The sequence below is a fragment of the Haliotis rufescens genome, unplaced genomic scaffold, assembly GCF_023055435.1.
Source record: "Haliotis rufescens isolate VD_foot unplaced genomic scaffold, xgHalRufe1.0.p SCAF_60, whole genome shotgun sequence".
Taxonomy (NCBI): domain Eukaryota; kingdom Metazoa; phylum Mollusca; class Gastropoda; order Lepetellida; family Haliotidae; genus Haliotis; species Haliotis rufescens.
Window position 1 is genome coordinate 1,278,147 of NW_025964335.1, and position 25,553 is coordinate 1,303,699.

The 25,553-nt window shown below is 39.7% G+C and overlaps 1 protein-coding gene across 11 annotated transcripts in view; it reads left to right on the forward strand.

The window, feature by feature from the left end:
* The window catches only part of LOC124140769 (coronin-2B-like), a 146,036-nt gene that overhangs the window by 56,779 nt on the left and 63,704 nt on the right, over positions 1–25,553 (forward strand). For all 11 annotated transcript variants that reach the window (XM_046508503.2, XM_046508502.2, XM_046508505.2 and 8 more), the window contains 5 exons: positions 17,143–17,334; positions 20,111–20,227; positions 21,644–21,793; positions 23,457–23,621; positions 25,373–25,492. In XM_046508503.2, the coding sequence (XP_046364459.2) occupies positions 17,143–17,334; positions 20,111–20,227; positions 21,644–21,793; positions 23,457–23,621; positions 25,373–25,492 (744 nt within the window). The remainder of the gene's footprint in view (positions 1–17,142; positions 17,335–20,110; positions 20,228–21,643; positions 21,794–23,456; positions 23,622–25,372; positions 25,493–25,553) is intronic.

Here is a 25,553-nt window from a genome sequence, read left to right on the forward strand (position 1 = left end):
AATAATCTATTGATGGTGATTAGAACACAGAATTGTGAATGTGATATGTAATTAAAAAGTTTGCTTCTAAATTTACGCATACAAGGTCGGTATTGCTGTATCGAGATACGTATCGTATCTTGACCTCAGAATTGAAATACGTATTGTATCGTGAGGTACCTCTATCGTGACACCCCTATCGTAATCTTGCTGTATCCTTTGGAACGTGTTGGAGAAGTTTTTACAGTAGATATGAAGCTTAGTCCGATTGTGGTCATATTATTTGTGGCTTTTTGACAGTAGATCTAGCCTAACATTAAGACTCAATGTCTGACAGTTTATTGTTACGCCAAGATTCATTCATCATCATTCCTTCATGGATTTGTATACACCGAGTTAGTCCATCACTTGTGAATGCGTATGTCTGCTTTGTGGTATGACGAGTAAGTCCTTGACAAAAGGCTGTTGACCCGTGAGGATGCAGGGTAGAATAGGTCTTCAGCAACCCATGCTTGCCCTAAAAGGCGACTATGCTTGTCGTAAGAGGTAACTAACGGGATCAGGTGGTCAGGCTTGCTGACTTGATTGTCATTGTATCCTAATGGCGTGGATCGATGCTCATGAAGTCAATCACTGGATTGTCTGGTCCTGACTCGATTATTTACAGACCACCGTCATATAGCTGGAATATTGCTGAGTGCGGCGTAAAACAACAAACCAACCAACCAACATAAGGCTTTTGTACTCACTGAAGCATCGGTTGATCGCTGTTGTTTACTTCTTGATACAAGTATCAATCACAATCGCACACTAAAGTTATCGATTCTTACCTTAAATGTATTCATAAATGTTTCACCAAACACTAATGAAAATGAGTTGTAAAAACGTAAATATTTTCATCCATTGTGCCACCCTTGACTCTGCCAACTGTAAATTGCTAGTGTGCCAGATATTTGGCCATCCTGTCTATGAAAAAGATGGTTTTACTCACCATGCTCACTAGGGCTTGGTCGATACACCAAGTGCTCACGATCCAATATGTATCACGATACTTGCATGTGCTCTTATCTGTGGTTCGTAAGCCATCTTTTTCATAGACAGGATGGCCAAATACCTGGCACACTGACGATTTACAATTGGCGGTGTCAAGTATGGCACAATGGGTGAAAATATTTACTTTTTCACTGCTTATTTTCGCTAGTAATTAGTGTTTGGTGTAACATTTATTGAAGAATACAGTAAACAGGGGGCTCTTATTAGAATATTTTTTTGGTGAAAAACAACAGAGTTGAAAGATTGTAAATTTCGTGGTTTATGCTGGTAGCCTGAAATGTTTATATACGACAGATATATTTTTCCAGAATTCAATTTCCCATAATTAAGGATGCATATAACACACATATTATACACAAATAAGTAAGTCTTGTGTACATTCATCAATAGGAAGGGGTGCTAATTGGGATCGTTCACTAGCCAATGTAATAGCAATTAACGTCTTGAGTGCTTATTAGAGTGGGGCGCTTATTATGTCGAATATGGTATTCACAAGTGATGGAGGAACATCGAGTATAAAATAATGTGAAGTATTAAAAATGAATGATATAAATTCAGCTGTTAACATATTTAGAGTGCATGACTCAAATCCACAAAGATTTTATCCATTTCTAGTCACAGTTTTATGTGTTATAATGTTGATTATTTTTTTATTTTTTTTATTTATTTTTTTATGGAAATTAATCAATCAAATCAAACAAGTCAAAATCTTACCCACTGGAGTTACTGGTGTATTAAAGTTAACAAATGCTTGTTGCCATGGTTACTTGTGATTCCGAATGTTTTCATTGTCAGTTCAACTTAACATCTTGTTAACTGCAGTTGCCATGTTTTCGTTTTCCTCTGTTGCATGGTAATCAGGCTGTCAGTTTTGCTTTTAAAACATTTTCCGTTGCCATGGTTACCATAACAAACGCTGCATGTTCACTGTTCAATGAACTGGAGTTTCAAATGTAATCCTCACTGTTTTCTCCATGGAGTATATATCTATCAGCTTCTGGCTGTGTGTATGAAGCCTTGGTCGTGCATGTTTGTCAACTAATGACTTCTGAAACTATGTTCCAATGTGCACAGCAGTATTACATCAGAGACGGTATTTGTGAAAAAACGATGTGCTTATAAAACCATAACGCAAGCAAGCCTGCTTAGCTAATGAGTTTGAATCATACTTTGTCACCTGGTAGATAGTCTTCATCATTTAAGTTAGAAATATGTGCTTGTGACCTTAAAATAAGCACTTTGACCTTGCATTAACACCTGTAATCTCGAAATAAGCACTTGTTCACAATATTGGGTGTACTTCTCTTATTTAAGTTAAGTAATGTTAAACACTGGTGACAAAGTGCTGACCCGTGAAGATTCCGGGGTAGAATAGGTCTTCAGCAACCCTTGCTTGCCGTAAGAGGCGACTATGCTTGTCGTAAAAGGTGACTAACGGGATCATGTGGGCAGGCTTGCTGACTTGGTTGATGCATGTCATCGATCCCAATAGCGTGGATCGATGCTCATGATATTAATCACTGGATTGTCTGGTCCAGACTCGATTATTTTCAGCTGTTATACAGCCGGAATATTGCTGAGTGTGGCATTAAACAACAAATCAACCAACCAACCAACTTAAACACTTGGGACAAATTGCTACTTTGAGGGTTTCCTATAGTGAAGGCATGGGGGTTCAGTCGGGGGTTCTCCAGGGAGATTTGGCTATGTAGAATTGTGTCACTTAGGCATGCCAGAACCCTGTGTTTGTGGATTTAAGTTCCACATTTTCTGGGTTCACAGAGAATGGCATCACTTCAGGCTTTCCTCTCCCTCAAGACCCGTGAAGATCAGGGGTAGAATAGGTCTTCAGCAACCCAAGCTTGCCGTAAGAGGCAACTATGCTTGTCGTAAGAGGTAACTAACAGGATCGGGTGGTCAGGCTCGCTGACTTGGTTGATGCATGTCATCGTATCCAAATTGCTTGGATCGATGCTCATGATGTCAATCACTGGATTGTCTGGTCTTGACTTTATTATTTACAGACCGCCGTCATATAGCTGGAATATTGCTGAGTGCGGTGTTTAACAACAAACAAACAAACAAAAACCTCTCGCTCAAGTTGGTCACACTCCCCAGATACAACACTGATCTACTGTTCAAAGTGGAACCCCATTTCACTCACTCACTCACTCATAAGTTGTGTGTGGCCCCCATTTATTGTCATGCTTCAACTCTGCACAACGAAATATGACCGTATGTAACATGAATGGATATATGGTGAAATGGGATATATCGATGATACATGTGGATTTTCAAGTTATTTATCTCATCCAGAATGATATTTTTTGTGAATGTGAATGACAAAGAAAATCCTTGAAAAACTGTTACCGTATTCTACGTAATAAGCACCAAGGGCGCTCTCAAAATTAGAAATAGGGGGCTCTTATTACAATATTATTTTGGTGGAAAAAACAGAGTTGAAAGATAAATTTCGTGGTTTATGCTGACGGCCTGACTGTTTATATATGACAGATATATTTTTCCAGAATTTAATTGCCAATAATTAAGGGTGCATATAACACACAAGTGCGTATTATACATGAATAAATAAGTCTTGCGTACATTGATCAATCGGAAGGGGTGCTAATTGGGATTGTTCACTTGCCAATATATTAGCAAATATCGCCGTGGGCGCTTATTAGAGTGGGGCGCTTATTACGTCCAATACGGTATTCCTAGTGTTTGGCTTTTAACACAATTTTCCTTCATAACTTGACCATGGACTGTGTAAGACTTCAATCGGTTGCCGTTTATGTTGTAGATAACACTGATGTAGTTTCATAAATCGTCAAGCTGTTGTGTATAAATATTGTGAATGACTGCATGAATCATGGACTAACATGGCTGATGCAGATTTGTGTCAAATTGTAATTGGATAAAATATTACATTGTTTGTAAGGAGACTTGATTGGAAGTTTAATTAGAATTTTGTGTGACTATTCATATTTGAAGGTGACCTTGACCTTGACCTTATGCTACATTTCATCTCAGTCTTATTAATGCATGGAACTAACTGAAAATCAACCTTACTGTACGATCACTGAAAAAGACCCGTGAAGATCCGGGGTAATATAGGTCTTCTGCAACCCATGCTTGCCCTAAAAGGTGACTGCTTGTCGTAAGAGGCGACTAACAGGATCGGGTGGTCAGGCTCACTGACTTGGTTGATACATATCATCGATCCCAATTACGTGGATCGATGCTCACTGGATTGTCTGGTCCAGACTCGATTTTCTTACAGACTGCCGTCATATAGCCAGAATATTGTTGAGTGCGGCGTTAAACAACAAACAAACACAATTTTCACTGAACATGGGACATATTCTTACCATTTTCAATATTGTCTACATTCTATGTTTTGGTCATGTTGATATTAACAGTTCTTGAGATTCTTCAGGTTTCAAGAAATAATTATGCAGGGTTTGGAGTTCCTTGTATTAGAGTGTCATAAATGGATTAAGTTTTGATAGCTTCATTGAAACAAGCTCCTTGTGCCAAGAGAGATATGTCTTCAGTATCGTGCTGTGACCATCAGTTCTCCAATTATAGATACATTTTTCAAAAGGCTTTAATTCATTAAAACAGTTTATGTGATAAGATAGACACAATTTTTATGGATAACAACTTCTTTAATACTGGGAAAAGCGACGTTTGGGTATAGATCCTATACAGTCTTGCTTGACAACGGTATAAGGATCTATACCGAAACGTCGCTTTTCCCAGTATTAAAGAAGTTGTTATCCATAAAAAATGTGTCTATCTTATCATCCGTCAACTTCTAAGTAATGCCTATCAAACAATTTAGCTTATGGGATTGAAAAATATTATTCAAAGATTCACGAATATTTGTTGCCAAATTTATCACCAAATTTTTAATTTTGGGGCTGCTGAATTTTTATATAATTTGATTCCGGTGATGTGATAAGTTGCAGACAAATGGGGATGAGAATAGTCTCTATGTGAGACTTGCGTAGTTTGTGAATAATGCATCTGTCACCTAGACAAAGTCATGCCGCTGCCTGTGTCTACACTGGTAACAATGTACGACTATTTCTGTCCGACTACCACAGGGTTTGGAGACAAACCGGCCAGGAAGGTGGATGTAACCACCGACTAAATCAATCGGTGGTGATGTATTGAGATGCAGTGATAGTATCGACCGACAACACAAAAAGCTTGACAAAGGATCCGTGCGTCATTTCTACATGTACACTGTCAGGTTGTTACTTGATCATGTGAAATATATGCATGACTTGGCAGGGAAGATGATTGAAAATAAAAGTCAATATTCACAGATGACAGGTGAAAATAGAATGGCTTTGTGTACATTTTACTATTACATTACTTAGTTGAAGAATATTTAGACCTGAAAACATTTTTACACTGTTTGACGTAAGTGATAACCTGCTGGCTCGAGTTGGTCCGTGGGAGATATATTAATGACAGACCAATGTTATTCCCAACCCTGAGTTCCCTTGGCAGGTAAATTGGGGGGAAAACTTTCTTTGTCCAAAATTGGGATTTTTTCAGTTTCCTAATTTATCTTTGTATTTTGATACCGTATTTGACGTAATAAGCGCCCACAGCTATATTTGCAAATATATTGGCTAGTGAACAATCCCATTTAGCACCCCTTCCGATTGATCAATGTACACAAGACTTGTTTATTCGCGTATTCTACGCACTCGTGTGTTATATGCACCCTTAATTATAGGCAATTAAATTCTGGGAAAATATATCTGTCGTTTATAAACATTTCATATAAACCACGAAATTATCCTTTAACTCTGTTTGTTTCCCCAAAATAATATTCTAATAAGAGCCCCCTATTTCTAATTTTGAGAGCGCCCTGGGCGCTTATTACGTCGAATACGGTAATTGCATTCAATGTAGCTATGTAAAACAAAGCATTAGAGCATCTTCTATATTGGTCCTGTTATCAGTGAGATATATGTCAGCTCGACATAGACATAACAAGACAGTTATAACAATTATAACATGAATTGGGAAATTATATTAAAGTTTGAGACCAAACATCAGCCTCTGAGATAGATTCTAGGGCTGATAGATAGAGTCCAGATTTACTACCCGATACCCGACCCCCTATAACCCGACCCTACCCGGGTACCCACTGTAGGTCTCAAGAGTTGGGTACGAAATGTCTGATCAGTCAGGGTGGCCTGTTGCCCACGCGGCAATTCAATTCCCATAACTCCATGTAGAAATTCAATTTGGCCTGTTTTTGCATTTACACTGTTCTAATTTGACTACAGTTTGCGTTGAAGCCACAAGACGGGGGTGGTAGAAAATCAATGCCTAACTTGCCCGACTTGTTACGCAAGATTGCTTGACAAAAATGAAAATCTATTTCAGTTGCCCCAGAAAAACCTTAAAATCTAGATTTCTCTATGATTTTGCATTTTGACCTATAGTTGTGTCGGTTTTCCTTGTTAAGATACATGTATAGAATGGCCAGGGAATTCTTTGCCCCAGAATCTACTGCAAAAGCAATAGCATGATGTAATCATAATGGTTTCATTTTATATAACAACACAAATGGTTGATTCTATATAACAGCACAGATGGTTTAATTTTATATAACAACACAGATGGTTTAATTTTATATAACACAAATGGTTGATTCTATATAACAACACAAATGGTTTATTTTTATATAATAACAGATTATTTAATTTTATATAACAACACAGATTGTTTAATTTTATATAACACAAATGGTTGATTCTATATAACAGCACAGATGGTTTAATTTTATATAACAACACAAATGGTTTAATTTTATGTGATAACACAAATGGTTTAATTTTATATATAACAACACAGATGGTTTAATTTTATATAACACAAATGGTTAAATTGTATATGACCATGATTACAACACAGATGGTTTAACTTTATATATAACACAAATGGTTGTATTTTATATAACAACACAAATGGTTTAATTTTATATAACAACACAGATAGTTTAATTTTATATAACAACACAGATAGTTTAATTTTATATTACAACACAAATGGTTTAATTTTATATACAGTGATATAACAACATGGTTTAATTTTATATAACAAATGGTTTAATTTTATGTAACAACACAGATGGTTTAATTTTATATAACAACACAGATGGTTTAATTTAATATAACAACAGAAGTATAATTTGTTTACATTTGCTATAAAACTATTTTTAACTAAAATTTTGCATTGTTGATTTGTTCCCAAAAAGATTTGAATGATTAAGAAGACAATTCAAGTGATTACAACTGATTGAAGACAGGTTACCTACACGTGACATTGTCAGTTTTAACTGTTGTGACAAACAAGGTGACAAGTAAGAGTGTCAGGTTGTGACTGATGGAGCAGTTTGCCTTCCGGGCAGAGCAGGGACTGTCTTTGTGATGCAGGTGAACCCAGTCTAATAGGTGTGGTTTAAAAACAACAGGTGGCTGTACCTGGTAACATGTATTCAAGCAGAGAATATTTCTGCTTTTTAGAAGAATGTAGTTTGAAAATCTGTAAGTTTCAGTGAATGTCATGTTGACATAGTGGGGACACTGTTTGCAGAGTTGTCTCATAATATCAATCACAGGTTTGTCTGCCCTGTTGGAATTCTGGGTGACAAGAGGGACCAGCTATCTATGCTGGTCAATAATTGCCGTAGAAGGCGACTATGCATGTGGTAAGAAGTGACTAACGGGATCGGATGGTCAGGCTGGCTGACTTGGTTGATGCATGTCATCGTATCCCAATTGTGTGGATTGATGCTCATGATGTCAATCACTGGATTTTCTGGTCCAGACTCGATTATTTACAGCCCACCGTCATACAGCTGGAATATTTCTGAATACATCTTTAGAATTCAGAAAAACAAACAAGCACAGGTCCAATGGCAGCCATCATATGCCAGTTCAACATTAAACAACAATCACAACCAGCAAAACAGTAACTTAAATAACAGTTCAAATTGGCATTGAACCAAACTCACTGGCTTACTTGATAATGATATATATTTAAAAAAATAATTATTTGGCCTGGCCTTGTCTATCGATCTGGAGATTGTTTTGACACTTGTTCACATTAGGAGGAATGTCCCTCTGTGCAGTGCACACAACGATTTGGTGGAAGTTTTTGTCCACACTTCCTGAAACAAAGGGAGATAATACAGAGCTAATGACAAAGACGTGTAATGGCAGGCGGTCGCCTCTGTGAGGTCAACACGGAGAGTGGAGTGCGTCAATAGATGGCGCTGTGCTCTACACACACTCAAGCACATGCATGTTACAGTGACATGTTCATCAGGAAACTAGGCCCTCGGTGAGAGAGCTTCTACAACACTTGAAGGAATTAATTTGAATATCTCCATTTTGGTCATTTTCAAAAATAATTTTTTATTTTAAGCATGTATTTTTTTTATTTTTTTTTATTTTTTTTTATTTTTTTTTTTTTAATAATTATTTGTGTGTGTGTGTGTGTGTGTGTGTGTGTGTGTGTATGTGTGTGTGTGTATGTGTATGTGTGTGTGTTTCTGTCTGTCTGTCTGAGTGTCAGTGGAATGAGTGCAGGTGTGTCTTTTCCTCTGTGTGTTTTGGGTCTCTAAAGGGAGCACGGGTGGCCCAGCTTTCTTAGGCGCAGCGATTCGCTGTGCAGAGTTGCATCCCTTGGGCACGCCAGAAACCTATGATTGTGGGTTCGAATCCCGGTTCGAATTATGTTTCTTAGGTTTGTCAGCACCATACCTGTGCTCGTTGGTTTCCCGAAGTGGTAAACGTCTGAGACCTGCATCACTTCGGGCTTTCCTCCCACATAAAGCTGACACGCCATGATATAACATTAACTGTAATACTGTTAAAAGCGGCGTTAAATCCAACTCACTCACTCACTTGTGTCTCTAAGCCTCTGTGTTTGTGTGTCTCCGTGTATGTAGATTGTATTTTATTTGAGAAACTTTTTTTGAGCAGAACATCAACACTATCCTTCATGGATGTAATATCCCATCATCAGTTTAATTTTCATACACTTTGCTCAATCTGTATGCACCGTATTCGACGTAATAAGCGCCCAGGGCGCTCTCAAAATTAGAAATAGAAGGCTCTTATTAAAATATTATTTTGGTGAAAAAAACAGTTGAAAGATAAATTTCGTCGTTTATGGTGACAGCCTGAAATGTTTATGTACGACAGATATATTTTCCCAGAATTTAATTGCCCATAATTAAGGGTGCATATAACACACGAGTGTGTATTATATGCGAATAAATAAGTCTTGTGTACATTGATCAATCGGAAGGGGTGCTAATTGGGATTGTTCACCAGCCAATATATCAGCAAATATTGCTGTGGGCGCTTATTAGAGCGGGGCGCTTTTTACGTCGAATACGGTAATAAAGAGTAGACTGGCTGATGTCAGTACATACATACCAAGAGCTGAAAGAAAAGTACACAAGAAGAGAATCCTATGCAGACAACAGTCTGCAACTTAACTTGTACCCCGAGGCCCAAGCCTAGTTCAATATATTTTGGTCTACTATGTTCGGCTAATAAAAGATCACGCATTTACACATAAACCTAAATGATACAAAAAGACGTGTGGACTTGTAAAATCAAAAGTCTTTCACACAGGAGGAAGTACGTATTTTATGGCAAAAATAAACAGTCAGATCTCCTTTTAATTTCCTATTGTCTTGATGAACATGTTACTTGGGCAAATATTTTGAATTTAGGGGGCATATTCAGCGGTAAAAACTAACATTTTTAGTCCACTAATCGTCACAATGATAACATAGAGCAAAACCCTTAAAAATGGCAAATTTCTAATAGTCTTTATGATACCTTAATTATTGGGCAATTTAGCAAGGTCTACAGGACTAGCGCCAATTTCTAATGCTGATATTTTGTATTAATTGGCGTTTTGATTTCAACACATGTTTTCAGCAGTAAAAATCTATTCCAATTGCTCAGATTGGCATATTTTAAAAAAAAATTATATTGTAATTTTATTGTTTGTTTATTATTATAGTAATCATGGAGGTAGCTGGGAATCTCATACAGGATACATGTACTTTAATTTGTTTCTAATTTTGCTCTTATGTTAATTATTTTAGTCTTTTAAAGTATTTTTAAAAGTTTGGAAGAACTGTCTTAGGTCCTGTTGCAGGGTTGTTCAAGAATCTGTTAATCACAATGATATTGACATACAAATAAGTTTTTAAGCACCAGCAAATTACAAGCTTAAATACATGTTTTCCCCTGGTAAAAAATACAAATACACATATCTGGTAATTGAAAAATGAGAGCCTCTCTGACATGCGTTGTTTACAACATATTTCCAATCTCCCGGTCTTTTGTTGATTGTTTACACAGGGGGGTTTGTTTTGACAGTTTCTTCCTTCTCTGGCTCTCGGATAATCGGCCATTGAATTGTGAGGAAACAGGACCGCATCGCGTGTACGTGTTGAACAGTTAGGTGTGTGACAGACAGGAATTGGTGACATAGCGATGATGTGGCACTGGCCTGGTTTTGCTAATTCTTGCATTTAGTGATATTGAGCTGTCGACAGGTGGGTTTGAGTTGTTTTATGTGAATTGAGCCCAAAACATGTCAAGAAGATTTTGTGAGATTGAACCATGATAAGACGGTCGTCTAACCAGTTTTTGAAATTGAGGGGTTTCTTGGGTGCTTGAGGTTTTCTCCTTATAATAGTATTTGCATCTCGGGATCATGACTTCAAGGGTTAATTTCGAACACTGTTAACAATAGTTTTGCGAAATGAATTTTTTGTCTTCTTAAAAAAAATAAAGTTAATAATGATGTTGCATAAATCTCCAAGGCAATGATTATTAGTTTTTATAATACTTTCCAAATTATATAAATAATACGAACAAGTATAAAAGACTGACGTACTGTCTGCTAATCTAGACTTGTCTGTTTTACATGTTAATAGGATAGAATTAGAAAATATCCATGAAGTTATCATTCAGTGCAACCTTGGAGCAAGGCTAATGTTTCTCATGCTGTCCGCTAATCTAGACTTGTCTTTCATACATGTTATTAGGATAGAATTAGAAAACATGCATGGACTTATCATATAGTGCAGACTTGGAGCAAGGCTAATGTTTCTCATGCAGTCTGCTAATCTAGACTTGTCTGTCATACATGTTATTAGGAAGGAATTAGAAAACATCCATGGACTTATCATTCAGTGCAGACTTGAAGCAAGGCTAATGTTCCATGTTCCATTTGGCCCTACTAACACAAGGTCTTCATCCTCATGGGGCGGGTGGGTAGCCCAGTGGTTAAAGTGTTTGCTCGTTACGCCGAAGACCCGGGTTCTACTTCCAACATGGGTACAATGTGTAAAGCCCATTTCTGGTGTCCCCCACCGTGATGTTGTTGGAATATTGCTAACAGCGGCGAAAAACCATACTCACTCACTCACTCACTCATCCTTATCACCAGTTGAAACTGTGTTAAAACTGGCAGCGTAGGCTCGTTATAATATCTTTATGGGGTAAGCATGGTAAGATTTAGCATTGTGTTACATGATGGGCAAGGTAATGCTTCTCAGAGTAGATATCAGGCTGGGATGTTGCAGAACTTTGGAAATATGTATTTTTGAAAATTGCTGCTTATCTATCAGTGATTTGATATGGGTAGAGATATGTTGTGTTGTATCATCAGAAGTAGCTTGTGATGCATCGACACCTCAATGAATCGCACAACATACAGTTTTCCATTATGGTCTAGACCCATGAAGATCCGGGCTAGAATAGGTCTTCAGTAACCCATGCTTGCCGTAAAAAGCGACTATGCTTGTCGTAAAACGGGACAAGGGATCGGGTGGTCAGGCTCGCTGACTTGATTGATGCATGTCATCGTATCCCAATTGCGTGGATCGATGCTCATGATGTCAATCACTGGATTGTCTGGTCCAGACTTGATTGTTTACAGACCGCCATCATACAGCTGGAATATTGCTGAGTGTTGGGTTAAACAACAAACAACAACAACAACGAATTGTATCACACCCTTAGTATCGGGATGATTATCATATCCCAACCCCATCGTATCGATTCACCTTGATTTGTCAGGTGTGTATTCCCACCTATTCATCAGTGAATCCTGACAACCCTTCCTTCTTCAGAAGTAAGTCAGTGGAGTGTCATTGGTCAGGGCCAGTTCCACAAAGTGATCAAGCACAACGACTGTCGTAAGTCTTTGTTTAAGTATGGGAGTTACGATCACCTCAGCGCCACAATGGTTGTAAATCTGTTAAAGTATGGGTGTTACAATCACCTTAGCGCTACGACTGTCGTAAGTCTTTGTTTAAGTATGGGAGTTACAATCACCTTAGCGCTACGACTGTCGTAAGTCTTTGTTTAAGTATGGGTGTTACAATCACCTTAGCGCTACAACTGTCGTAAGTCTTTGTTTAAGTATGGGAGTTACAATCACCTTAGCGCTATGACTGTCGTAAGTCTTTGTTTAAGTATGGGTGTTGCGATCACCTCAGCATCACGACTGTCGTAAGTCTTTGTTTAAGTATGGGTGTTACAATCACCTTAGCGCTATGACTGTCGTAAGTCTTTGTTTAAGTATGGGTGTTGCGATCACCTCAGCATCACGACTGTTGTAAGTCTATGTTTAAGTATGGAAGTTACAATCACCTTACCTACGATCTCTTTGTGGTATGCAGCCCTGACAGCCACATTCCACACATGGACGCTGTACCAACATCACCTGCTCGAGTTGAGTTGCACAGGATGATATCAGTAGTCCTCCTGTCATATTGTAGGCCCTTGTCACTAACAGGAGGTCAGAGACAATTTGTCAGCTTGACAAGTGGGAGTTGGTCCTCCACCAGATAAACATTATTTGTTTACACAATGTTAATATTTGAGACCTCTAGATTACACTGTTGATTACAAACAACATTCTCCGGCTATAATACCTGCAAATTTATGTGAAAGCACATAATATTTATGGTCAGTGTAATTAATGATAATTTGCAAAGTATACTTGTTAATCTTCTTAAGCTTGAGGCACTGTGAGGATTCCGGGTTAGAAAAGCTCACCAGCAATCGGTGGTGGTTATGTGATGCAAACTTATGGATCGGTTGGTCATGCGCGATGATCTGGTGGCTTGGTGTCATCGAACCCCTGCTGTGTGGATCAATGCTCATAACAGTTACTGATTAACAGCCCGTGAAGATCCGGAATAGAATAGGTTTTCAGCAACCCATGCTTGCTGTAACAGGGGACTATGCTTGTCGTAAGAGGCGACTAACGGGATTGGGTGGTCAGGCTATCTGACTTGGTTGATGCATGTTGTCGTATCCCAATTGTGTAGATCGCTCATGATATCAATCACTGGATTGTCTGGTCCAGATTCAATTATTTACAGACTGCCGTGGGGGCGGTCGGGTAGCCTAGTGGTTAAAGCGTTCGCTCGTCATGCCGAAGACCCGGTATCGATTCCTGATATGGGTACAATGTGTGAAGCCCATTTCTGGTGTCCCCCGCCATGATATTGCTGGAATATTGCTAAAAGCGGCGTAAAACCATACTCACTCACTAACTACAGACCACCGTCGTATAGCTGAAATATTGCTGAATGTGGCGTTAAATAACAAACACACACTGAAAAAATTCTTGAGTTCAAGTAGACTTTTTAGGATAGGATTTCTGGAGTATAATTGGTCCAGTCAGAACAAACAGGGATTCAAACCCATGATCATCAGCCTTTGGCACGACTGGCTCAACTCCGCGGAACGAATTGCAGTGCCCTCGTCCTCTCGACCATCTTGTTACGGAATAGATACTGATGGTGGTAAATAGGTAATATCCATCACATTGTCGGCTCTGCTGACCGAAGATATGTCATTGCTTTATGAAGGTACTGTTAAGTACAACTACTCCTATGTTCGATGTCTTTGTAAAGAAACAGGTGAATTGCAGTGCCCTCGTCCTCTCGACCATCTTGTTACAGAATAGATACTGATGGTGGTAAATAGGTAACATCCATCACATTGTCGGCTCTGCTGACCGAAGATATGTCATTGCTTTATGAAGGTACTGTTAAGTACAACTACTCCTATGTTCAATGCCTTTGTAAAGAAACAGGTGAAAGTCATTTTCAGTTCAAGTACTCAGGTAAAGTCCCATGGCAAAACAAGCTCCTATATTCCAGGGTAGCACCACGTCTGTCTCACAGCATGATGGGAATTGTATAATCAATCCTTTAACACGGCCTGTACAGTCCCCGTAGTGTTGTGTGTGTAAGACTTGGGTCCAGGGCCCCGTTCCACAAAGCGATCTTAGCGCTACGATTGTCGTAAGTCAGTGTTAAAGAATGGGGGTTACGATCGACTTAGCGCTAAGATCACTTTGTGGAACGGGCCCCAGGGCAGGACCGAGGGACCCATTCCACAAAGGTAGCTTAGCTTAGCGCTAAGATGGTCTTTAGTCTATACTTTAACAAGATTTAAGACAATCATAAAGCTAAGATGGCTTCATGAAGTGGGACCCAAATCTGTGGAAGATTCTCTGATCTGTGGCATATTTCCAGTGTGTTGTAAAACATTCTGTGGCCTGGCCAGAAACGTATTGAGACTGTGATTTTGTAAGCATATGACAATCAAACCCTTGAAAAACCCTCTTAGGATAGTAAAGGGTGCCAAAGGGCAAAGATTGTTATGGGCGCCGCTCAGAAAAAGCTGTAAAGGGAATCAAAGGGCCTACTAAGGGCAAAGATAGTAAAATGAGTTTCAGGGCAAAGATAGTAAAATGTGTTTCAGGGCAAAGATAGTAAAATGTGTTTCAGGGCAAAGATAGTAAAATGTGTTTCAGGGCAAAGATGGTAAAATGTGTTTCAGGGCAAAGATAGTAAAATGTGTTTCAGGGCAAAGATAGTAAAATGTGTTTCAGGGCAAAAATAGTAAAATGTGTTTCAGGGCAAAGATGGTAAAATGTGTTTCAGGGCAAAGATAGTAAAATGTGTTTCAGGGTAAAGATGGTAAAATGTGTTTCAGGGCAAAGATAGTAAAATGTGTTTCAGGGCAAAAATAGTAAAAGAGTGTTAAAGAGATAAGATACTTAAAGTGTGTTTCAGGGCAAAAATAGTAAAATGTTTTCAGGGCAAAGATAGTAAAATGTGTTTCAGGGCAAAAATAGTAAAAGAGTGTTTAAGGGATAAGATACTTAAAGGGTGCTTCAGGGCAAAGATAGTAAAATGTGTTTCAGGGGGGAAAATGTAAAAGAATGTCAGTTTACAAAGGAATGGGTCATTCCAGCCACAAAAATAAGATAATGCCACATGTTAGAGATTCATCGTGGATCCAAGTCTGGACCAATAAACTATGAAACCTCTGGACGTGATGTGGTCATATGACCCCCATAACACAGTAGGTCACTGTGCTACGTATCGTGGTACATATGTGTATCCTATACCACATCACAATAATCTCTTTAGCACAGTAGGTCACTGTCCTACATATCATGGTACATATGTATATCTGTGTACCACGTCACAATAATCTCTTTAACACAGGAAGACACTATATTACCTGTCTCACTGTACTGTTACGTATCATGGTACATATGTGTATCTGTGTACCACGTCACAATAATCTCTTTAACACACAAAGACACTACATTACCTGTCTCCCGGTACTGTTACGTATCATGGTACATATGTGTATCTGTGTACCACATCACAAAAATCTCTTTAACACAGGAAGGCACTGTATTACCTGTCTCATGGTACTGTGACGTATCATGGTACATATGTATATCAGTGTACCATGTCGCAATAATCTCTTTAACACAGGAAGGCACTACATTACCTGTCTCACTGTACTGTTACGTATCATGGTACATATGTGTATCTGTGTACCACGTCACAATAATCTCTTTAACACACAAAGACACTACATTACCTGTCTCCCGGTACTGTTACGTATCATGGTACATATGTGTATCTGTGTACCACGTCACAAAAATCTCTTTAACACAGGAAGGCACTGTATTACCTGTCTCATGGTACTGTGACGTATCATGGTACATATGTATATCAGTGTACCATGTCGCAATAATCTCTTTAACACAGGAAGGCACTACATTACCTGTCTCACGGTACTGTTCCGTATCATGGTACATGTGTACCCCTGTACCACATCACAATAATCCCTATAACACAGGATCACACAGTGTTACCTCTCTCAATGCTGTGCTATGTATCATGGTACATACATCTCCCTGTGCCATGATACAGGACACTTGGTGATGTCCTAGGCTAGATTAACTTGCATGTACAACACCCCTAACCTCCACAGAGGAGATTAACACCAAGATGGTGGTAGACCACTCCTAATCTCACTCACATTGTACAGGACATAATATGTGTCTTTTAACATTTTACCAATTTGATGATGCCAGGGCCATGTACACAAAGAGTTTTTAACTCTACAACTTCTTATTGGTTCAAGCTACTTAGTCAAAGGGACTTAGAACCCAGTGGGGTATCTGGTTTAGAATAGATCCCCTGCAACCTTTGCTTGTCCTTAGAGGCGACTAAGGATCTTGTTGATTGTGTGTTATCGGGTTAGTATTCGTCTTCAGCAACCCATGCTTGTCATAAGAGACAACTAACGGGAGAGGTGATCAGGATCACTGACTTAGCTGATGCATGTCATTGTATCCCAATTTTGTAGATCAATGCTCATGATGTCAATCATTGGAGTATGTGGTCCAGACTCGAGTATGTACATACACAGTCATATAGCTGGAATATTGCTGAGTGTGGCGTTGAACAACAGACAAAATACTTTGTGTATGTAATACCTTGTATGAAAAATATGGAGACACTGATGGCAATATGTAAATACAGTACACTAAATGAATATATTGTGGACAAAATTGGCTACAGGTTAATGTAAAGATGTCTTGTTTATATACAATGCCTTTATTGAATATGAGAAATATGGAATGGCCATTTGTTGACTTTGACCCATGTTCTTTGTTGACTTTGACCCAACTTTCTTGCTTCATCAGGCTTTCAGAATGCGGTCCTCCAAGTTCCGCCATGTTTTCGGCAAACCATTTCGTAAGGAGATGTGTTTTGAAAATATTCGCATCACAAAGAACGCTCACGATGGTTGCTTCTGTGCCGTCAACACGAAGAACATTGCTGTCGTCACGGAGAATGCAGGGGGCGGAGCCTTCGTCGTACTTCCTGTCAATCAGGTGAGTTTAGACCAAGGCCATCCAGTGGAGGAGGAGGTGAGGGTGGCAAGTGCACTGCATGAACGATCGCCTGGGGACATCTTCCTTAATCTAGTGTGTTATATCGCCAAATCTATTGGAATAAATACCCTGGATCCATTCACAACTGCCCCAGTGGGAATTTCGGGTTAGAAAAGGTCTTCAGCAACCCATGCTTGCTGTAACAGGCGACTAATGGGAATGGGTGGTCAGGCTTGCTGACTTGGTTGATGCATGTCATTGAACAAATCATTGGACACCTCTGACATTCATGATGCTAATAATATCAATCACTGGTTTGTCGGGTCCAGATTTGACTGTTTACAGGCCACTGTAATATAGCTTGAATATTGCTGAATATAGTGTTAAAGTTTAACAAGCAAATAAACCTTGTCAAGAAACTATAAATCAAGAGGTCTTGAATTAAAGGGAAAAGTTGGTTCCCTCTTCTACAATTAGGGATAGCATCATGCTGTGTGCACTTGCTACATCACTGCAGGTGTGTGTCACCTGTCTATGGTCTTTGTCTGAACACATGGTGATTGTCAGGTTCCAGGTAAGCAGTCTAGAAATTTGTCTTTTTAAAGACTACTCCAGGAGACTAGTGTTGACTATTTCATTAGTCTTCAGAATTTGTGGCTCTTCTTGCTTGTATAAGACAAAAATGTTGACTGTAAAAAAAATTCAGTTCCAATTTGTAGCAAAATTGAAGCATTGACACCTGGTTGAGAATACCCTGGTATATATATTTATAACCCACAAATGCTACTAGTTACTGAGGACTACCATCATTGAAGTTTTACTTGTCCTAGGGATAATTTAGTAGTCCTTGGCTAGCGGACTGGTATGAATTTCCAAGTGTTGCCAGGGTAAGTGGAAGTGTCTGACATGCTAGTCTGCTTCATAGTTCTGAATTTGGGAACTGATCCAAAGTTTGAAATATTCATTAGAGATAGGGTGGCTCTCTGACTTGTTTGATGCATGTCATCATATCCCAATTGCTTATATTGATGTTCATGATGTTAATCACTGGATTGTCTGGTCCAGACTTGATTATATACAGACTGCCATCAAATAGCTGAAATAATGCTAGGTTCAGCATTATGTTCAACATCAAACACACACATACAAGCATGTCAAATATTGACAAATGTCATAATTGGGATAACACAGTAAAGCACAGTTTCTCGTACTGTTTTTGGGTTGAGTCCCATCCGGGGTGAGGCAACTAATCGCCAGCACACAAGGTCAGCGATCTAACACACTCAGCCATCGAGGCTTCCACCGACTTTGTGTGCTGGCGATTAGGTGCCTCACTCTGGCAGTGTGGCTTCGAATCCCGGATAGAACTCAACCCAAAAACAGTACGAGAATCTGTACTTTACTAAGGAAGTGTTATCACAAATATGACATTTATCACCTTTGACCGCTTTCAAAATGGCATTGTGTTTTCATGTCAAATACTGACTTGACACTGGAGACAGGGCATGAGCATCACCAGGACCAGCTTCCTGTCAGATCTGACTCACTAGAAATGGACCTGTGAAGACCCAGGGTAGAATAGGTCTTCAGCAACCCATGCTTGCCATAAAGACGACTATGCTTGTCGTAAGAGGTGACTAACGGGATCAGGTGGTCAGGCTCGCTGACTTGGTTGATACATGTCATCGTATCCCTATTGGATCGATGCTCATGATATCAATAACTGGACTGTCTTGTCCAGACTTGATTATTTACAGACCGCCGTCATATAGCTGGAATATTGCTGAGTGCGGCGTTAAAACAACAAACAAACACTAGTAACATGTGATCATGCTTGGATTTTGTTATTGAGCTTTGATGGATTATTGCACATGCGTTCTGTCAGTGGTGTGTCTGGTCCAGACAGGATTACTGGCAAGATGCTATGGTATTGTCTGACTCTATGTTATTACAGGCTCTCCATTATCGCAGGCTCTCAAGTATCGTGACCTCTATATTATCGCGGTTTTGGTAAATCTGGTAATCCACACACCCTGTCGGCTGTTTACCAATGCAAATCCAAGCAAGATATTTTATCGCTTGTTCAAATACAGGACTAGTTTCAGCAACACATTAACTTTTTTATAATTGTTTTTGTGATGTTTTTGAAGTAGAATCACCCCAACCTCCATTCGAAAATGGTCAGAAAAGAACCCAATTGGTTGGACGATGTCCCTTGACCCAACCTCGGCTGTATGCATACTGATTATGCATAATCAAAAACATGAAGTGATGTAAAACATATATTCAACACGTGTCACACCATTAAATAGTGATACTGCAATAATATAGAGTTGCCCGCCCTTGAGTCGCTAATGACAGGTACTTTGTTTAAAGAAAATTAGCATAGATCAATCCTAACTGATGTCTCATTTTACCTATGATATATTTTTGGTTAGGGGCGGTCGGGTAGCCTAGCGGGTTCGATTCCCGACATGGGTACGATGATTGAAGCCCATTTCTGGTGTCCCCCGCCGTGATATTGCTGGAATATTGCTAAAAGCGGCGTAAAACCATACTCACTCACTCACTTTAATAGGTTAGTAGGTGTGTGCCATTACGATCCATTATAACTTAACTACCACGATAATATGGTGTACAATGCTAGTAAATGGCATATTGCTGGCTGGAGTACAACAACATGCAGACCAAAATGTATTTCTGCCTGGCCAGTTATTATTTGACGTAATAACCTATATGATAATAACCTATATGCTTAATAATTGTGTTGTTGCAGGGAGGTCGAGTGGACATGAACATCCCCAAGGTCAGCGGCCACTCTGGCGCCATCTTGGACATAAAGTGGAACCCCTTCGACAACCAAGTCATCGCCTCGGGGTCAGACGACTCCACAGTAAGAATAGCTTGTGTTGTACTTTGACACAGACAGCCACTAAGGTCTAGAAGTCCGATGACTCCAATGTAGGAATAAGTTGTGTTGTACTTGGACACAGACAGCCACTAAGGTCTAGAGGTCCGATGACTCCAATGTAGGAAGAGCTTGTGTTGTACTTGGACACAGACAGACACTAAATTCTAGAGGTCCGATGACTCCGGTATAGGAAGAGCTTGTGTTGTACTTTGACACAGACAGCCACTAAGGTCTAGAAGTCCGATGACTCCAATGTAGGAAGAGCTTGTGTTGTACTTGGACACAGACAGACACTAAGGTCTAGAGGTCCGATGACTCCAATGTAGGAAGAGCTTGTGTTGTACTTGGACACAGACAGACACTAAGGTCTAGAGGTCCGATGACTCCAATGTAGGAAGAGCTTGTGTTGTACTTGGACACAGACAGACACTAAGGTCTAGAGGTCCGATGACTCCAATGTAGGAAGAGCTTGTGTTGTACTTGGACACAGACAGACACTAAGGTCTAGAGGTCCGATGACTCCAGTGTAGGAAGAGCTTGTGTTGTACTTGGACACGGACAGACACTAAGGTCTAGAGGTCTGATGACTCCAATGTAGGAAGAGCTTATGTTGTACTTGGACACAGACAGACACTAAGGTCTAGAGGTCCGATGACTCCAATGTAGGAAGAGCTTGTGTTGTACTTGGACACAGACAGACACTAAGGTCTAGAGGTCCGATGACTCCAGTGTAGGAAGAGCTTGTGTTGTACTTGGACACGGACAGACACTAAGGTCTAGAGGTCCGATGACTCCAATGTAGGAAGAGCTTATGTTGTACTTGGACACGGACAGACACTAGTGTCTAGAGGTCCGATGACTCCAATGTAGGAAGAGCTTGTGTTGTACTTGGACACAAGGTCCGACATCTCCACTGTAAGAATACTGAATAGCTTGTGATGTACTCGAACACAAACAGGCACTACGTTCTAAAGGTCCCATGACTCCACTGTAAGATCAGCTTGTGATGTAGTCAGACACAGATAGACACTATGGTCTAGAGGTCCGATGACTCCACTGTAAGATCAGCTTGTGATGTACTTGGACACAGACAGACACTAAGGTCTAGAGGTCCGATGACTCCACTGTAAGATCAGCTTGTGATGTACTCAGACACAGACAGACACTAAGGTCTAGAGGTCCGATGACTCCACTGTAAAATCAGCTTGTGCTGTAGTCAGACACAGACAGACACTAAGGTCTAGAGGTCCGATGACTCCACTGTAAGATCAGCTTGTGATGTTCTAGGGATCAATGTCATTAACACAGTTATAAGCACTGCTGGATCTACCAGTTGGTGGCCTGGCGAAGAAAAGGTTTGTTCATCAGGCCTAAGTAAACGTGGTGATTTGTTTCAAGGTGAAGATCTGGCAAATACCCAACGAAGGTCTCTTCTCCAACCTGAGCGATTGGCAGGTGGATCTGCACGGACATCAGCGACGGGTCGCTTACATCGAGTGGCATCCCACCGCCTCCAACATACTGCTGTCTGCAGGCTACGACTTTAAGGTAATACAAGCTACTAGCATCATCCCGGGCAATGGCTTCCATTCAATAGAGGTGCACGGTATGCTGTATACCTGGATTTGAAATACCGTATTTGACGTAATAAGCGGCCAGGGTACTGTCAAAATTAGAAATAAGGGGTTCTTTTTAGAATATTATTTTGGTAAAAAAAACAGAGTTGAAAGATAAATTTTGTGGTTTATGCTGACATCCTGAAAAGTTTATGTATGACAGATATATTTTTCCAGAATTTAATTGCCCATAATTATGGGTGCATATAGCACACGAGTACATATTATATGCAAATAAATTTGTCTTGTGTACATTGATCAATCACAAGGGTTGCTAACTGGGATTATTCACTAGCCAATATATTAGCAAATATCGCTAATTAGAGCCGGCACGCTTATTACGGTACTAATGAATATGTATACACTTGGTATATACCGGTATTTTGCATTTTTCAAAATCATGCATACCTTGTTTACAGGAAGTCGAAATGAAATTGTTAAATTCAGAAATTATCAACTCATAATATGGATCACTGGATTGTCTGGTCCAGATTCGATGATTTACATGCCATCATACAGCTGGAATATTGCTGACTCTGGTGAACATTCATCTCTCTCCAGGGTTAGCAAGGAATTTCTGTTTTCAGTCGCCCACAAATATGATCTGCTACATTTTGGCAATCCACCTAATGGTAAAATTTCACTTGATTTTGAAACCCTGAAACTATTCTCAGTTATTCCCATATTTCTTCAATGATCAGGGGCAGTAGGGTAGCCTAGAGGTTAAAGCATTCGCTCGTCACGCTGAAGACCCGGGTTCGATTCCTGACATGGGTACAATGTGTGAAGCCCATTTCTGGTGTCCCCCGCCGTGATATTTCTGGAATATTGCTAAAAGCGGCATAAAAACATACTCACTCACTCTTCAATGATATGCATGTGTGTGGTAGAATTTGAATTTATTTCTTTTGGTTAGAAAAATTGAGATTCCTCTGTAAGAAGATCTATATGTTATAACAAGAATGTCATACACGTAGCAGAGACATTCTAAGAACATGTTGGGGACCGACCAGTTGATATTCTCTTGGAGGGAGGGGGGGGCGTGACTTTTTAAAAGGAATGAAAATCTGGTTGGTCACTTTGTGTGAAGTCATTTGTTTTTTTAGTCCCAGATCAGCTTTCATTTTAATTTTAGTTTTATACTTAAGACTTTAATGTTTGAGATCATGTACTTTCCTGCACTCGATATGATATATAAACTTTAATAGTATATACTTGATATTTGCAGTATTTTCATATTACTAGAGTGAATGTGTGAGTGGGAAGTGTGTTATTTTCTGTAAAAAAAACTAAGATGAACTGATAAGTTGTGATCCATGTCATGGGCTTTCTGCTACCCTGGGAGGAAGCCCATTTTATGTAACAGGTACTTCTTTTTAAAAACAATAAAAGAAAAAAAAAGTTTCAGATTAGTTGACTTCCATGACATTGACCTTTTGTCATTCAAAATGTTCTGAAGATTATTTTTCATATTTGGTTATGGTATAAAAGAATGCCATCAAGAGTTGATAATATCATGAAAATGTTCTGTTTTGTCTCAGGCAAAATGACTGCGGGTGACCTTGACCTTGACCTTGATTGTTTGTCCTCCACAGTGTTTCATCTGGAATGTGGAGCAGGCGGAGCCTGTGAATGTGATTGGTTGTCACACAGACACCATCTTCTCCATCGCTTGGAGCAGGGAGGGATCCATGTTCGCCACAACCTCCAAAGACAAGAAACTGCGTGTCATAGACCCAAGGTCAACCAATGTCATCGCGGTAAGCTCACTTTCATTCCTCGAGTGTCATTCCCAATCAGGCAGGCACAGGTGGCCCAGTCAGCGGAGGAGCAGCAATTAGCTGTGCAGAGTTGCGTCCCTTAGCCGTGCAGAGTTATGTCCCTTAGGCGTGCAGAGTTATGTCCCTTAGATGTCCAGAGTTATGTCCCTTAGGCGTGCAGAGTTATGTCCCTTAGGCGTGCAGAGTTGCGTCCCTTAAGCATACCAGAAATTATTATTGTATTCTCATTTGCCTGATTCTTCCTGATAATGTTTCTAGGTTTGTCAGCACTATGCCCATGCTTGTGGGTTTCCACAAACTGGTAAATGTCTAAGATCTGCTTCAATTTTGTCTTTCCTTCCACAACACTCTGACAAGAGTCCAAAATTCTGATCTTAGCAAACAAATCAATGAGAAAACTCTCTGTCAGAGCTACTCTCAAATATGCAGGCTACATCTAACCAAGGCATTTCCTGTAGACTTCTATAGTAATGTTATATTTTTTTTTATAAATCACTAAGCATTTAACAACTATTACCTGTAGATATGTGCACAGTCTGGCCTTAGAGCAGCAATACACACACAAAAACTGACTACCTTAGCCAGCTCCTTTTCTGAGTACAGGAAGCTAAACAAACCCACCCCAGTTCCACACCAAATGTCACTTGTTTGAAAAATTCTCTGGCCACATTCAGCATAAGTCATCATGTTAAAAAAGACAGCATTAAATATAGAAAAACATGGTCAGTTTTAATTACTGAATGGATATTACATTTAAAAAACATAAAAATCTTATGCAAAATCATCCAATCAGAGCTGCCAGATGATTCAATCTGCACTGAAGGCTCTACAAAAACTGCTTGTTGAACGACTGATTCTGATTTGGTTTAGCCTGCACAACTGTTGCAGCCTTCTAGTCTACAGATATGAATATTGAAGAAAAGAAAAGAACCTGTTGCTTTTTTGCCACAGGAAGCCTGCTTCAATGTTGCATCTCGGCTGTGGATGTTTTTTATCAGTCCCTGACGCTTTTTTGTTTTCTGCATGTGCATCATGATGACACGAACAGTTTGTTTGTTGACTGCACAAGTCAATACTGAAAACCAATCTCATTAAAATCAGACCTTAGTTCTCGCTACCGCTAAACAAAGATCTGAGGACATCCCATTAGGGACCTTTCATCCGACCAATCAGAGCGTCACTTACCAGATCATGAAAGTGACAGTCGGAATGTGATTTCTAATCATACAACCTCAAAAACATTAACACGGGATATTCCGAGCGATAGTTACGGGCTTAACGACTGAATCCATACAATCAAGACCATCTATTAACCATTCCAGAATGTTCTTTTGTTCAGGTTTCAAATTTGTAATCGAGAATTTGTCAAAATATGTTTCGAAGCGTAGTCCCCAATTTGAAATTAGTGCCGTAAAGCACGAGAAAGCTGCCTTCTGATTGGTCATTCCATTGGTCGGTCAAAGTTCACACAAGGTTGGTCTGACATGACCCGTAATGGGATGTCCTCAGATCTTTGTTTAGCAGTAGCAAGAACTAAGATCTGATTTTAATGAGATTGTACTGAAAACGAAAGTGGGAAAAGTAAGTTCTTAGTTGTTAGTTTGTGTTGAAGGCATGGGTGATCCAGCCTTCTCAATCCAGCGATTTACTGTGTAGAGTTGTGCCCCTTTGGCGTGTCAGAATCCTATGACGCTTGGTTAAAATCACACTACCCGTGTATTGTTTTGCAGGAGACGACGGGTCACGTAGGCAACAAGGCATCCAAGGTGGCGTTCCTGGAGGACTCCATGAGGCTTCTCACCACCGGCTTCTCCCGCCAGTGTGACCGGCAACTAGCAGTCTGGGACATTGTGAGTACAGACAGTATTGCTCTGAGGGGTAGAAATAGACAGACAGTGTGACCGGCAACTA